Here is a 14,803-nt window from a genome sequence, read left to right as displayed (position 1 = left end):
CGTGACTCTGCCCATGCCGGCATGCACAGCCTAGCCCAACCCGCCTGGCGCCCCGGAAGGGCCTGTGCCTCCTCCTGCACACACCCATCCGCACACACCGCCCATCCGCACACAAACCCACCCACCCACCCCAACCCCCACATACAAACACCCACACACACACGCACACACACACATGCCACTTGTCCTTCGCTGCAGATCTCCGACGTGGTGCACATGCTGGGGCTGGTGCACAGCGCGCACCGCAAGGTGCTGCAGGCGAGGCAGGCCACGCTGCACGTGTGCCTGGCCAAGTTGGAGAACAGCGAGGCGCAGCTGGAGTCGGTGCTGGGGCACATGGACAAGCTGGGCACATTCATGGACAAGGGCCGAGAGGTGAGGTGGGCGGCCTAGTAAGGCGGCCTACTTGGAAACCTTCTGAGCCACAACCCATTGAGTTATGTTCAAGCGCGGTAGCCTTGAACGTGTGGCTTTGTGCACGGGCTGTCCTTTTCGTGCGTAACCCTGACATGCATCCCTCCCTGCTGCCTTTCAGTCTGTCTGCTTGGCATATGCACCGATGCAACACCTACTTACACACACATACACACACGCACACTGCGTGTCCCTGACTGGTGACTATTTTCTAGCACGCACACACATACCCCTACACACGCAAACCAACACACACGCACACACCTTCGTGCACACCTGCACACACAGGACCTCAAGGCCATCGTGGGCCGCGTGTCTCACCTGGAGAAGTTCATCGCCGAGGCCGGCGCCGAGCTGGCGGACCAGGAGACCAAGGCCGACGCCGCGCAGGCGGTGGTGGACCAGGTGCACGCCGAGGTGGACGCGGCGCAGGGCGCGGCGCGGGAGCGGCTGGCCAAGGCCACCGAGGAGGTGAGGGCGGGGCGGGGCGGGGGGCATTGGGGAGGGGGCTGGGGTGGGGGGCTGGGGCTGCCTTGGAAGGGCCGCCTTGGAAGGGCTGCTAGTATCAGGGCTGGGAGGGGCGCAGTCCTCCGCGAGGGGTTTGCGCACGGTGGCATAGGTGCCGCAGCATGCAGGTGGGAAACGCTGTGTGTGTGTGTGTGTGTGTGTGTGTGTGTGTGTGTGTGTGTGTGTGTGTGTGTGTGTGTGTGTGTGTGTGTGTGTGTGGCCAGGCCTGGGTGTGCATAGGGCGTTGGCGCGCGCTGTTTGCTCTCCGCCTCTGCGACATTCCTGCCCGCGCCTTTGCCCCCTCCGTCTTGCATAGGCGTCCACCCCTTGGGGGTCTCGGTTGATTGGGCATTGGTTCGGGCCTTCAGCTAACCCACCCACACTTGGCGAACCCCTCCCCCATTCACGCAGGTGGGCGGCCTCAGCGAGCTGGCCCTGGCCGAGATCCGCTCCTACAAGGAGCCGCACGTGCTCATCCGCCTGGTGGTGATGGCGCTGTGCGTGCTGTTCGACTGGCCCACCGATTGGCGCAACGCGCAGCGGCTGCTGGGGGAGCAGAACCCCAAGCTGATGGACCGCTGCCGCGAGTTCGAGCCCGCCAAGCAGGTGTCGGCGGTGCAGGCCGCCAAGCTGGCGCGGCTGCTGCAGGAGCCTGAGTTCAACGTGATCAGCGTGGAGCAGGTGGGCGGGCGCTGTGTGTGTGTGTGTGTGTGTGTGTGTGTGTGTGTGTGTGTGTGTGTGTGGCTGGCTGGCTGGCTGGCTGGCTGGCTGCGGAGTGAGGCGGGCGGGCGTGTGTGCGGGGCATGGGAGGCACTCGTGATGGAGACAACAAAGGGCGGGGATAGTGGTGGGAGTGAGTGGATGACGGGACTGGAATGCTGTACCCTTCGTATGCAGTGCCCAAGCTGCTGCCGGTAGGGCTCCCGCATGCGTGCACCGAAGCCCTACCTCCATGCCTTGCTCGTGTCCCCGTGTTGCAGGTGTCGGTGGCTGCCAAGAGCCTGTGCTGGTGGGTGCTGAGTGTGGCCAACCTGCTGCGTGTGGACAAGGAGTGCGCGCTCAAGCTGGCGCGCATCCGCGAGGGCGAGGACCGACTCGCCAACACCAACGCCTACATCCGCAAGTGAGTGGTCCGCCAGGGGGGGCGCGCGACACAACCCTGCGGCGCGTGCGGCGCCTGCGGCGCCTGCTGCAGTCCACCGTAGCAGCAGGACCGTCAAGCCGTGCGACAGGGCGTCATTGCGCTCTCTGTGATATGCCCGCGTTGCGACAAGCGCCAACCCGCACGCCGCTCTGCTCCTGCGCCTGCGCCTGTGCCTGTGGCTGCACCCATGGTGCGCCTGTGCCTGCACGCATCAACGCGCGCCTGTGCGAACCGCAGGCTGCGCGGCGAGCTGAGCGCGGGCAAGACGGAGCTGAGCCGGCAGCAACACGACCAGCGCCTGCTGGAGCAGCAGCTGGGCGAGGCGGGAGCGCAGCTGCGCGACAGCGACCTGCAGAAGTCCAACATCAACCGCCTCAGCACGCTGGTGCAGGTGCGGCGGCCGCAGGCGGCAGGCGTGGCTTGCGGGGTCTCACTGGGCACAGTAACGTTTCCCTTGGTGCCACGCACTCGTGTGTGCGTTCTGTACTCCGTCTTTCATGACGCTTACGGCTTACCTCAACACCTGTTTGTCACCCATGCTGCGGCCCACCTGCCCACCTACCGTGTCCACCTACCTGCCCGCCGCGCTGTCACCCCGTCACCCGCTCAGGGCATGATCCCGCGCTGGCGCTCCTCGCTGGCGGCCGTGGAGGCCAAGCTCCCAGCCCTCCTGGGCGACTCGCTCCTCGCCGTCGCCGCCGCCGTGTACCTGGGCCCGCTCGACGGCGGCGAGCGCGCCGCCGTGCTGGGCCTCTGGCGCGACCTGCTGGCGGCACGCGGCGTGCCCGTGGGCCCCGCGCCCTTTGAGTTCGCGGCCTTTGTGTCCGACCGCTTCACGGCGATGACGGCCGGCCTGCCGCCCGAGCTGCTGGCGAACACGCAGCCGCTGTGGCGCGACAATCTGGCGCTGATGGCGCTGGCCAGCCGACCGCCGCTGCTGCTGGACCCGGGGCGGGAGGGCGCCAACCTGGTCAAGGCCATGTTCGGCAAGGCGGCGCGCGTTTTCCTCACCATCACGGAGGAGGGGCTGCTGGACAAGGTGGGTGGGGACGGTGGGGCGCAGGGGGTTTGTAAATACCAGCCCAGACCAAACCGAACCCAATGCAAAAGAGCGAGGAGAGCGTGGGGGCCTCCGTGGTGTGGTGGGTTGGGCAGATGAGTCAAGAAGCCGTAAAGCTGCCAGCGTGTGTTTGTGTATCATCCAGCATGCCGCACCGGACCTTATAACCACTGGGCCAAACAGGCCCTCAAACAGCCCCGTTGCCATCACGCGTTGGCCTGTCGCCCTCGTCATTCCCGTGCCTCCGCACCCTCGCTCCTGCTGCGCAGATGTCGGCCGCCATCCGTGCCGGCAAGGTGGTGATCGTGGACCTGTACGGCGGCCCCGCCGAGGCCGGCCTGGTGGCCCGCCTGGCCAAGCGCTACGAACAAGCCATGCGCCGCGCCTTCGCCAACCTAGCCACCGAGCCCCACCACCTCTACCTGCGCCTGCGCCAGCCCTGCCCGCCGCTGTCGCCCGCACTGCACCAGTACACCACGCCCGTGCGCTTCGCGCTGCGCGGCGCCGAGCTGCGCTCCGCGCTGTCGCGCTGCCTGCTGGCGTGCCTGGCCGGCGAGCGCGAGGTGGCGGCGCGGCAGCTGGCCACCAAGCTTTGGAGCCACCGGCAGCGGCTGGCGGCGGCACATGACGACATCGCCTTCACCATCGCGCACACCAAGGGGCTCATCTGGAGCCACCCCGGCCTGGTTGACAGCACTGTAACCAAGGCCAACCAGGCGGCGGAGGCGACGGACCAGCTGCCGCGCATGGAGGCGGCGCTGGCGGAGGTGGGCGCGGCACTGGAGCGCTGGCGGCCGCTGGTGGACGGTCTCATGCGCGTGCATGGCGTGCTCATGGAGCTGGCGCGCGCCGGCGGAAGCGGCGGCAGCGGAGGTGGAGGCGGAGGCGCCTTCCCGGCCGGCGTGGGGCCGATGCCGGAGCTGGCGCTGCTCAGCCTGTTCCGGGCTGCGCTGCGGCGCGGCGTGGCGGAGGTGCCGGGCGCGGCGGCGCTGGTGCGGGAGCTGCAGGGGCCCACGGCGGCGCCGGAGATGAGTGTGGAGGAGGCGCGGCGCAAGGGCGCCAAGGCGCTGGTGGGCGTGCTGCTCAGCCGCGCGCCCAGCCGCGCCGTCAGCCGCGCCGTGTCCATGGCGCCCAGCCGCCCCGACAGCGAGGCCGACCCGGACGATGACGACGACGACGGCGGCGGCGCCTACTACCAGGACGATGACGAGCTGCTTCGCAAGGCCGCCGGAGGGCGGGCGGGCGGGCTCCGCGGTAACGGCGGCGCAGGCGCAGGAGGCGGGGGTGACGGTGTGGGCGAGGGCGCGCTGCTGGGCGCGGGCGCGAGCATGCGGCCGCCGGCGGACGGGGCCGCCATGCCCTCGCCGCCCATGACGGCGGGCGGGCTGGGCGCGGCGGAGCGCTCCGGCCACGGCGGCATGGGCGTGGGCCGCTTCGACTCCTTCATGTCCTCCAACCTGGCGGGACTGCCGCCGGGCCTGGACGCGGGCGGCGGCGCCGGCGGCGGCCTGGCGCGCACCGAGAGCGCCAGCTCCGCCTGGACCACCTGGACCGACGCCACCACCGCCACTGCCGGCGTGGGCTCCACGCCCGCCCAGATCGCGGCCGCCGCCACCGCGGCGGCGGCGCTGCTGCAGGGCGCGCCGGCGGCGGGGCCGTCGGCGGCGCTGCAGCGCTGCCGCATGGAGGACCTTGCCAGGGCGGTGCTGGGCTGCGTGTGGGGGCTGGTGGGCGCCACGCTGGGCCGCGGCGACGGCACGCTGTTCCGGCTGCTGCTGGCAGTGGCGGAGGCGCAAGAGGCGGGGCGGCTGGAGGCAGCGGACGCGCAGCTGGTGGCGTACGTGTTGGGGCGCGGGGCACCCAGCGCGCAGGGCGCCGCGGCGGCGGCGGCGGGCGCCAGCGAGCAGCCCCTGGCAGCGGCCATGGCCACCGCGGCCACGGCTGCCGCCGCTGCGGCCGCCAGTCGGGCCGCCACGCCGACCGCGCCGCCTGCGCCGCTGGAGAGCGCTGCGCCGTCCGGTAGCGTGGAGATCTCTCTCGCCGGCGGCACCGGGACGGCCGCAGCAGCAGCGGCTGCTACGGCTGAAGCTGGCGGCAGCGCTGCCTCCTCTCGGCCGGGCACAAGCGGAGGCGGCGGAGGCGGTGGGGCCTTCATGGACCCGGGCCACCAGGCCCGCATCAAACGTGCCCTCACACTAGAGGCGGCGCTCATCCCAGAGCCCGAGCTGCACCCCACCTCCCAGCCGCCCTCGCCACTGCCCGGCGCCAGCCCCGGCACCGCCATCGCCACTGCGGCGCCATCGCCCAGCGGCGCTAGCTTCGCCACGGCGGCAGCGGCGGCGGCGGCGTCTCCGGCCGCGGCCGCGGCCGCGCCGCTGCTGTGGCCGCCGCCAGCGGCGCTGGCTGACCTGCGCTGGCTGGAGTCCGTGACCGCCGCCGGCGCGGGCAGTGAGGACTTGACGGGTCTGGCGGAGGCGGTGGCGGCGGCGCCGCGCGCCTGGCACGGCCTGCTGTCGGCGCACGCGCTGCCGGCGGGCGGGCGGCCGGACGCGCGCGAGGCGGCGCTGGCCGTGGCGACGTCGGCGCTGCCGGAGCGCTGGCGGCGGCTGCTGTCCGCCAAGCCGCTGTACGGCGTGCTGCTGGCGGCGCTGCTGGCGCCAGAGGCGCTGGCGCCGGCGGCGGACGCCTTCGCGGCGGAGGTCCTGGGGCCGGCAGCAGTGGAGGCGGCGGAGCTGACGCCGGCGGAGCGGCTGCTGAGCACGCTGATGGCATCGCCGCCGGGCTGCCCGCTGCTGCTCACGACGGCGCCGGGCGAGGACCCGGTGGCGGTGGCGGCGGCGGCGCAGTCGCTGGCGGCGGCGGGGCTGCTGCCGCTGGAGCCGCACCGCGACGCCGCCTGGGGCGGCTGCGATGTGGTGGTGCGCCACATGTCGCCCGACGCCTTGGGTGCCCGCGATCTGCGGGCCACGTTGTCGCGCTGCGCCGGCGGCCGCAGCGGCTGCCCCACCGGCTCCTGGCTGCTGGTGCTGGGCGCGCACACCAGCCCCGCCGGCGTGGCGGCGCTGCTGGAGCAGCTCAACGCGCGCGAGTACACGTTGCGCGGCGGCGAGGTGACCTTCCGGCTGCTGCTGGCGCTGCCCGCGTCCGCGGCGGCCGAGCTGCACCCCAACGTGCTGTCGCAGTGCGTGCGCGTAGCGCTGCAGCCGCCGCCTAGCCTGCGCGCCGCCGCCGCCAGCGCCATCCAGGCGCTGGCGACGCCGGGCGCTCGGCGCTTCGCGGCTCTGTTCGCGACGCGCAGCGGCGGCGTGGCGGACACCGAGCTGGGCAGCCACATGCTCGCCACCAGCCTGCTGGTGGGCGGGCTCAACCGGGCGCTGGCGCACGGCGCGGGCGCCAGCCTGCCGCCGGTGGCGGCGCCGATGGGCGGCTGGGAGCTGCTGGCGGCGGCGCGGCTGGTGCGGCAGGCGGTGGTGGAGGCGCGCTACCGCGCCGGCGCCGGCGACGAGCTGTCGTCTTGCCTGGACTACGCCCGCCTGCACGAGCTGATGTGCGCCGAGGTGCTGGCGCCGGCGCTGCCGGCGGCGCGGCTGGGCCGCTTCGCCGGCGCCGCCGCGCAGCGGCTGCTGGCGCCCGGCATCCTGTCGCTGTCGTACCCGGTGCATGGTCTGGTGGACCCGGATGCGGAGCCGGGCAACGAGGTGGCGGCCACACTGCCGCTGCACGTGCGGCTGGCGGGCATGCTGGAGTTCTTGGATTCGCTGTACGGCGTGGAGACGGCGCTGCAGCCGGCGGCGGCGGCGGCGCACGCGCTGCGCGCGCGCGGCGACTCGCTGGCGGCGGCGCTGGCGCTGCACCGCCTGGCGGCGGCGCCGGGGCCGCTGGCGCCGGCACGGCTGGCGCTGCTGCCGGAGGAGCACCCGGCGGTGACGCCGCTTGCCGTCACGGCGGCGGCGGTGGAGCGGGCGCTGGAGGCCATGGCGGCGGCGGAGGCGCGCGGCGCGCCGCTCAAGCGGCCGCCGCCGCCGCCGGAGTCGCAGATCCGCAGCCTGTCTCGGGCCGTCAGCAAGCGCGCTGACGTGCTGGATCGGCTGGCGGAGGCCGGCGGAGCCGGCGGAGGCGGCAGCAGCAACATGCTCAACCTTGCGGGCCTGTCAGCGGGCCCCAGCGCCATCAGCCTTGGTGCGACCTCGTCGCGGCGCGGCCCGGGCGCGGTGTCCATGCGCCGCGGCGCTGCCTTTCACGCCTCCGTGGTGGGCGGCGGTGGCGGCGGCGGCGCGCCTGGCGGCGGCGCGCCCGGCGCGGAGCCGCAGGTGCTGGTCCTGGACGGCGACGTGGGCGGCATGGGCGCCGCCTTCCTGGGCGCCGCCGGCAGCGCCGCCGGCAGCGTCGCCGCCACGCCGCGCGACGGCGGCGCGCTGCGCATGCTGCGCTCCTCCCTGGCGGACTGGGCCGCCTCAGGCAGCCTGCCCTGGAACCACGCCAGCAGCCTGCAGCGCCAGCAGGGTGCGGCGGCGGGCACGCCGCGTGCCAAGACCGCTGGCGCGGCGCTGGGCGGGGCCGGCGGCAGCGGCGACGACGACGTGGAGCCTCCGGACTCGGCACCTGGCACCGCACGGCCGGCGGTGGCGCCTGGCGGAGCCGAGGTGCTGACGCTGGCGACGCCGCTGCTGGCGCCCCGCGTGGCGGCGCTGGCGATGCGGCCAAGCACCTCGGCCGCCGCCGTGTCGCTGGCAACGGCGGGCGCGGCGGCGGCGGGGCTGCCCAGCAGCAGTCACCGCTCCTCCACCCCCATGGGGCCTCTGCAGGCGCAGCTGGCGGCGCTCTTCGCCGCCACCGCCGGCGCCGGCGGTCTGTCGGCGCCAGGCGCAGCCGCACCGGTGCCGTGGCGCGGCGCCCTCACCACCGCCTGGCCCAGCTCGTCACGCCCCGGCTCGTCCGTCGGCACCGCCCGAGCCGCAGCCGCCGGAGCCGCCGCAGCGTCTGACGATGCGGCGACCGCCGTGGACGGCGCCTCCCTCTTTTCGCCCAGCGGTCCCGCGGCGGTCTTCCTGCGCCTCGGCGCGGCGGCGGCCTCCGCCGCCGCCACCAAGGCGAGCGCCGCGGCCGGCAGCAGCAGCGCCATCATCGCCACAGCGCTGGAGCCGGAGACGTGGCTGGGCCCGCCGCCGGAGCTGGCGGCCCTGGACGCCTGGGCCGCGGTGTCGCTGGCGCCGCTGCTGGACACGCTGCAGCGGCTGGAGGCGATGCTGCGTGGCCTGCGGGTCGCGCTGGAGGCGCGCGCCGCGCCGGCTGACTCGGGCCCTGGCGGCGGCGGCGGCGGCGGTGGCGGCATGACGGTTGCCAGCAGCCTGCCGCAGTTTGGGTCGGAGCAGCAGCCGCCGGGCGCGCCCATGGCAGGCAAGGGCGGCGCCATCGCCGTCAGCAACAAGGCGGTGGTCACGGCGCAGGCGCAGGCCGCGGCAGCTGCCGCGGCGGCCGCCGCCGCCGCCGCCGCCGGCAGCGGCGGCGGCGGCGCGAGCGGCGGCGGAGCTGCTGGCCGCGGCCCCAGCGCGCCGGGCGGTGGCACACTGTCTTCCAACCTGTCGGCGCTGTTTGCGGAGCTGTGGCTGGGCGAGGCGCGGGCGCTGCACGGCGCAGTGGCGGGCGCGCTGGGCGGCGCAGAGCAGCTGGCGCTGGCGCTGGCGCAGCCGGGGCTGTACGACACGCCCGGGGTACGGCAGCTGCTGGGCTACCTGATGGCGGGCTTTGCGCCGCCAGGCTGGCAGCTGCCGCCCGCGGCCGACCACCCCTGCGGCGGCGGCGGCGGCGGTGGCGGCGGCGCCAGCGGCTGCGGCGCACACGGCATGCACGTGCTCGGCAACGGTGCCGGCGGCGGCCGCACCAGCCGCGGCGGCGCCGCCGCGGGCGCGGCCGGCGGCGGCCTGCCGGCCGCGGCGCCGCCCGGCGGGCGTCACCCGGTGCAGGCACTGCCGTTGGAGTGCTGGGAGGCGGACGTGCGGGCCCGCGTGCGGCAGCTTCAGGAAGTGACGGCGGGCGACGTGGACCTGCGGCCGGCGGCGGTGGACCTGTCGCTGCTGGCGCGGCCGGCGGCGCTGATGGCGGCGCTGGTGCGCGCCTTCGCCTACGAGCAGAACACGCACCCCAACAACGTCGTGTGCCGTCTGGCGCTTCAGCCGCCGCAGGACGCGGTCCCCGGGCTGTCTGGCCCCGCCGGCGCCGGCAGTGGCAGCGGCGGCGGCGCCCACGGCAGCGGCAACTTGGGCATGGCGGCGGCGCGGTCGTCGTCGTCCGTGGGCGGCCCCCTGGCGGCGGTGCTCTCTGGCGGCGGCGGCGGCGGCAGTAGCGGTGCCGACGCGTCGGCGCGCGGCACGCCGCGCGGCAGCGGCGTGCTGGTGCACGGCGGCCCGGGCGGCGGCGCCGGTGCGGTGGTGGTGCCTGAGCGGTACCCCATCGCGGCGCCACGCAGCATGGGCGTCACGGGGCTGCTGTGCCGCGACCTGGAGATACCGCTGGTGCTGGCGCCCGCCGCCGCTGCCGCCGCCAGCCTGGGTGCCGGGCTCGGCCTGGCGCTGATGTCGGCGGGCGGCGTGGCGGCGGCGGCGGCGGCGGCGGGCGGGCTGCCGTCCATGGTGTCGGGCAGCAGCCACCTCGGCAGCGCCGGCGGCAGCGCTGGGCTGCTGGGCGCGGGCAGCGGCTCCGTCGCGTCGGCGGCGGCGGGCGCTGCCGGCGGCGGCGTGGGCGTGGGTGGCGCGCTGGACCTGGCGCTGCTGCTGCCGGCGGCCATGTCCGCGGCGGCGGAGGCGCACAGCACCTTCACCTTCGCGCCCACGGGTGCAGCAGGCGCAGGCGGCGGCCTGGCTTCGCCATTCGTTGCGGGCGCCACCGCCGCCACAGCCGTGCCCACGCCAGGCGAGTCGAGCCGGGCCTCCTCTTCCCAGTTGCAGCTGGCGGCGGCGGCGGCCATGTCGCCGGCGGCGCAGCAGTCGGCGGCGCTGGCGGCGGCGCTGGCAGCTCTGCGGCCGTGCCCCATGCTTTGGGCCGTGCCGGGTTTCGCCGACCCAGCACTGCGCAAGGCTCTGGGCACTCGGCTGTCTTTGAGGCCCATGGGGAAGGGCAACCGCGCCGCCGCAGCGTCGGCGGCCATGGGCGGCGGCCCGCCGCCTTCGGTGCCTGTGCCGCTGGCGGTCAGCGCGCAGTCGGCGCTGCTGTGTGAGGAGCCACACAGCTTCCGTGTGGCGTGGGAGTGCCGGCCCAACTCCACGGCGGCTGACAACCCGCCGGAGCGGCTGCCGCTGCTGGCGGTGGGGCGCACGACGACGGCCGTGGCCGCGGGGGCTGGCGGCGGGCTGGACGGGCTGGGTGGCGGCGCGGGTGTGGTGGGCTTCGGTGCTGAGGCTGTGAGCTTCAGTGACCGGGGGGCGCTGCTGCGGCTGGCGGCGGGTGTGGGGGCGGGCAGCGGCACGGCGTGGGGTAGCGGGTAGCGGGTAGCGGGGCGTGAGCAGGCAAGGGAATGCAGTCTGTTTGTTCAGAGGTGCGTGCCCACAGGGCGCGGGCTTTTCTTGCTTGTAAAGAGCGCGATGTTGGGCTGTTGCAATGCGTGTGTGTGCGTGCGACAACGAATGAGAGCGTCAGTGCGTCACGCATGCCTGACTGGCGCAATACATAATAATGGTACGGTTGCGGGCAGCACAGGATGCTGGGTGGACGAAGTGACGGACATCAGAACTGCATTGACAAACTTTCTGGAGAACGCGGAGAAGGTGTGAGGGCCACTCACGCATGCCAATCTGCATGGACAAGTTTTGAGGCTGTAATGTGCTTGGGTGACCCGTTCAGCCCGAAAACCTGCCAAGTCATACACCCTATCGCATGCATCACTCCGAATGCACGTTCCATAGCTGTGAACAGCCAGCGTACTCCCACAGCCAACGTATTCCCTCCTCAACAAAGGGGCATGCAACCCCTCCTCAACGAAACATATCAGCTGTCAGCCCCGAGCAGCTCCTGCGGGTAGCCCGCCCCCGCAAAGCACAGCCCCACCGCGGGCGCGGGCATGCCCGTCGCGTCCCGCCCCTCCGCAAAGCACTGCAGCAACGCGTCCCGCCGCCCGCCGTACCGCGCCGCGCCCGGCGTGGCCTCCCGCAGCGCCGTGCTCACAAGCACCCGCACCATGCGCTTCAGGAAGCGACTCCCCACCAGCTCCACAGCCATCACACGCACACCGCACCCTGCCCGGTCTACCGGCCCACAGCCTCCAGCCCCTTCGCCTCCAGCACCCCCGCCTGCTGTGGCCTGTCCTCCTCCTCTCCCCAGCCCCTTGCCAAAGCCGCCCACGCCCGCATCCGCGTCTGGCCCTGCCGCCGCTGCCCCTGCGCCGAGAATTGCACTCGCTGCTGCTGTGCCCGGCGAGACATTAGGCTGCGGGGGCTTGCTGTCACTGGCTGCGGCCCACGCCGGCGCATCATCAGCACTGAGCCCAAGCGGCGGCAGCTCCACGACTGAGGCCCGGCACACGTGCAGCGTGCAGACACCGTCCTTGCCTGTACGGGTCCGGAGCACAGGCGCTCAGAGACCACACCAGCATTGCCGTCAGGGCGGCAACGGTGGACGTGCGCCACTGGCCACCACCTAGCATGTGAGCACGTACGGAAACACGCACGTTCACCTTCCTGCTGTGTGCCCGTGCCCTCACACGGGCACGCACGCACACACACACACACATATACACATACACAAAATCACCTTGTGCCCTTCGTTTTGTTGTTTTCTCAACACGCACACACACAAGACTAACACTCACGCTCACCCGGCGGCGTGTCTCGGGCGCACGCCAGGTAGTCCAGCGGGCGGCCCCGCAGCGCCGCCAGCAGCTCATGCAGCAGCGCCACGTCCGGGTCCAAACACCACACCTCGGGCGGGACCGGGCGGGGCGGCTGCGGCGGCTGCTTCATGCCCCCCGCAACCCCGCCTGCCTCCCCGGCCGCGGCCGTCGCGGCGCTGGCGGTACTGCCGCTACTGCCGCCTACTACGCCGCTTACACCGCTGCAGCCGCCTGCCCCCTCGCCGGTTCGGGCGGCAGCAGCAACACCTCCACCTCCACCTCCGTTACGATTCGTACAGTCGCCACCGCGCCGCAGTGGGAAGAGGTAGACGTAGCGGCGCCAGGAGGCGCTGAATGTGGCGTGGAACTGGCGCGGCACGGCGCGAATCACCAGCGCTCGTAGGCTGCCGGGCGACGGCGCGGCGGCGGCGATGGTGGCTACGATGTCGGCGGGCGACAGCTCGTGCCAGGCGTAGAAGGAGATGGGCTGTTGGAGGATGGGCGCGACGGGGCTTGAAACATCGAGGCAAACTTGTACAGCGGTGTTGGTGGATGAGGGGTGGCGCAATGGGATTTGGCGGGGGGCACAGCAAAACGTGGCGGACGCAGTCCCACGCCGTACGGCAACCCAAACCCACCATGCCGTAGCCAGACACGCCGGCGTCGGTACGGCCCGCTGACGACACAACCACCTTGGCTGCGGGGCCGCTCTTGGTAGAGCCGCGGCCGCTGCGACCACACGGCGTGCCGTCAACAGTGGTGTCAACTGCCGCCGACGTCGCCGCCGCCTGCCGCGCCTGGCTGTACTGGGGCCCCGTCAGCAGCGCCGGCAGCGCAGCCTGTCGGCAGAGCCAGTCGCATTGCAGGCGGCGGCAAAGGGGATGAGTGGAGAGGTGTGTGTGGCACTGTGGGTCAGGCTCGTGTGTCCGTGTGGGTGAAGCCACACGCCATGCAGGGCCCCCACCCCACCCCACCCCACCCCACCCCACCCACCTCGGTATGCTTCGGTTGGACTCAAGAGAGCGGTTTCGACTAATCCCCCACAACCAGTCATCCCCACACCTACCCATCTACACCCCTGATGACCCCCACCTCTAGTGTGCCCTGCACAGTGCGGCGGTTGGCCTGGAAGGCCCAGCCCGCGAACTCACTGCCCTGATAGGCGACGTCCACCTGCGCGTGTGTGCGATCGACACGTTTGTGCGCGTGTGAAAAGGGACCGGGGAGCACACTGGCCTGCGTCTGGAGGAGCGCAAAGAAGGAAACACGCTGTGTTGGTAGTGCATGTTTCAGACGTTGCAGGGCGACGGTGCGCGCATCAGGACGGGTGTGGTCCCAAGCTGAGCAGCCACCGGCGCAGGCAACTTCCCGCCGCGTGACGCGCACGGACCTTGTAGGTGGTGCGCTGCGGCCCGAAGTCCTGACGCAACTGCCGCCGCCGCCTTCCCGCCGCAGACTCCCCAGCAGCGTCCTCGGCGTCGTCGCTGTCACCATCTTCGGTCGCTCCCGCATCGCTCCCACGCCCCTGCCCGCCGACATGTGTGGAGTCGTCGCCCGCTGTCCCCGCCTCTGGGGGCATCCGGAACTCGTGCGGCTCCTGCGGAGGCGGCACCGCAACAACGGTTGAGAACCATCTCTAGAGGCTCCGCTTGAGCGCAGCGCGGCTCGTAGCCCCAAGCGGCGGCGGTGCGCGCCAGGTATCCTCGCTGCATAAGCGGCGGTGCGCCAGGTACCCGCGCTGCAGCCTACGTCAGAAGCCTACTGGGGGATGTCCTCTCGAACCCTGCCGGGGGCGCAACGCCACCCAAAGCAATCCACCACCAACACTAGCCGTCTGCCTGAACAACATGCAATGTGCGGCAGTCATGGCATGCCTGCCGCGGCACATCACGTCACACTCGTGGCCCCAGCGGCTGCCCACCCCCTCTCCCGCGCCCCCCCTGCCTCACCGCCAGCCCCAGGGCAGACAGGCGTGTGTCGCCGCGGACCAGCGCCGCCCAGAAGTCAGACACGGCCTGCGGGCGGCGGCGGCGGCGGCGCCGGGGTTGCTTGAATGGTATGGTGCGATGGGAGGGTGCCGTACGTACCAGCGCGGCACGCATCGCAGCTTCGCAATTTCCCCAGGTGCCCGCGTGTGCAGCAGCCAGACGGCGGACTTGACCGCACCTGCCAGTTGCGGTTCTCGTTCATGTAGGGCTTCAGCTCCCAGGCACTCCAGCCCGGCACCGCCGCCGTTGGCGCCGTTGCCGCTGACACTTCCATGCCGCGGAGAGTGTGCGTGCCTGCTCTACCAGCTTCGACGACCAGGACTGCTACTCCTGGCGAACCCGTTGGCGCCTCAGCCGCCACAGCGACTGGCGCAAGCGAAGGCGGCTTGTCGCTGCTGTCCGTTGCAGTGACGGCTGCAGCTCCTGCTTGCCCGCATGTAGACATGAAACTTCTAGCTGCAGCACTAAAGGCTGATGGTATAATGCGTGTGGCGAGAAGCAGGGGCTGCCGGTGCCGCATACGTACGTGCTTGGTCTTGCCAGGCCCCGGACACCCTCACCCGCGCCCGCGCGCGCCCGCCATTTCCGCGAGTCCCTTCACTCGCGATACATTGCGAGCCCCTCGTGCAGCTACAAGCAATGACCTAGAACTGGGCTGCTGAATGCGGGATGTGCAGGCAGCAGGCGTGCACAGGGTTGGCCGCAGGGTTTGCCCCTGCGCAGGCAGAAGACGTTGTCGTAATGCTGTTTTACTAGTAATGTTCTGCTACTGTAATTCGTGTACTATCACGTTACGGAACTGCAGAATAGTGCAAACTGCAAAACCAATCGCGGGCTGTCATGCAAATGCCCCCGAACAGTTGTCTTGT

At 72.3% G+C, this 14,803-nt stretch overlaps 2 protein-coding genes across 2 annotated transcripts in view; one reads left to right on the top strand and one right to left on the bottom strand.

Moving 5' to 3' along the window:
* CHLRE_01g021950v5 (uncharacterized protein) overlaps positions 1-10,951 on the top strand; it is a 30,669-nt gene extending 19,718 nt beyond the window's left edge. Inside the window, exons 28-34 of the mRNA XM_043058489.1 lie at positions 199-375; positions 703-885; positions 1,333-1,602; positions 1,902-2,044; positions 2,303-2,456; positions 2,676-3,104; positions 3,395-10,951. Coding sequence (XP_042928403.1) covers positions 199-375; positions 703-885; positions 1,333-1,602; positions 1,902-2,044; positions 2,303-2,456; positions 2,676-3,104; positions 3,395-10,606 — 8,568 coding nt within the window. The 3' untranslated portion in view covers positions 10,607-10,951. The remainder of the gene's footprint in view (positions 1-198; positions 376-702; positions 886-1,332; positions 1,603-1,901; positions 2,045-2,302; positions 2,457-2,675; positions 3,105-3,394) is intronic.
* Positions 10,952-10,960: 9 nt separating this feature from the next.
* On the bottom strand, positions 10,961-14,722 carry CHLRE_01g021900v5 (uncharacterized protein). Its single transcript, XM_043058488.1, has 7 exons — positions 14,113-14,722; positions 13,896-13,961; positions 13,337-13,543; positions 13,039-13,119; positions 12,585-12,785; positions 11,932-12,433; positions 10,961-11,665 (listed from the first exon to the last, which is right to left on the bottom strand). The coding sequence occupies exons 1-7, from the start codon at positions 14,377-14,379 to the stop codon at positions 11,106-11,108; spliced, it is 1,884 nt and encodes a 627-aa protein (XP_042928402.1). The 5' UTR covers positions 14,380-14,722; the 3' UTR covers positions 10,961-11,105.
* Between the last annotated feature and the right edge of the window lie 81 nt (positions 14,723-14,803).

This window comes from Chlamydomonas reinhardtii, chromosome 1 (genome assembly GCF_000002595.2).
Source record: "Chlamydomonas reinhardtii strain CC-503 cw92 mt+ chromosome 1, whole genome shotgun sequence".
Taxonomy (NCBI): Eukaryota; Viridiplantae; Chlorophyta; class Chlorophyceae; order Chlamydomonadales; family Chlamydomonadaceae; genus Chlamydomonas; species Chlamydomonas reinhardtii.
The sequence above is the reverse complement of the archived record's forward strand: the minus strand, read 5'-3'. Positions and strand labels throughout refer to the sequence as shown.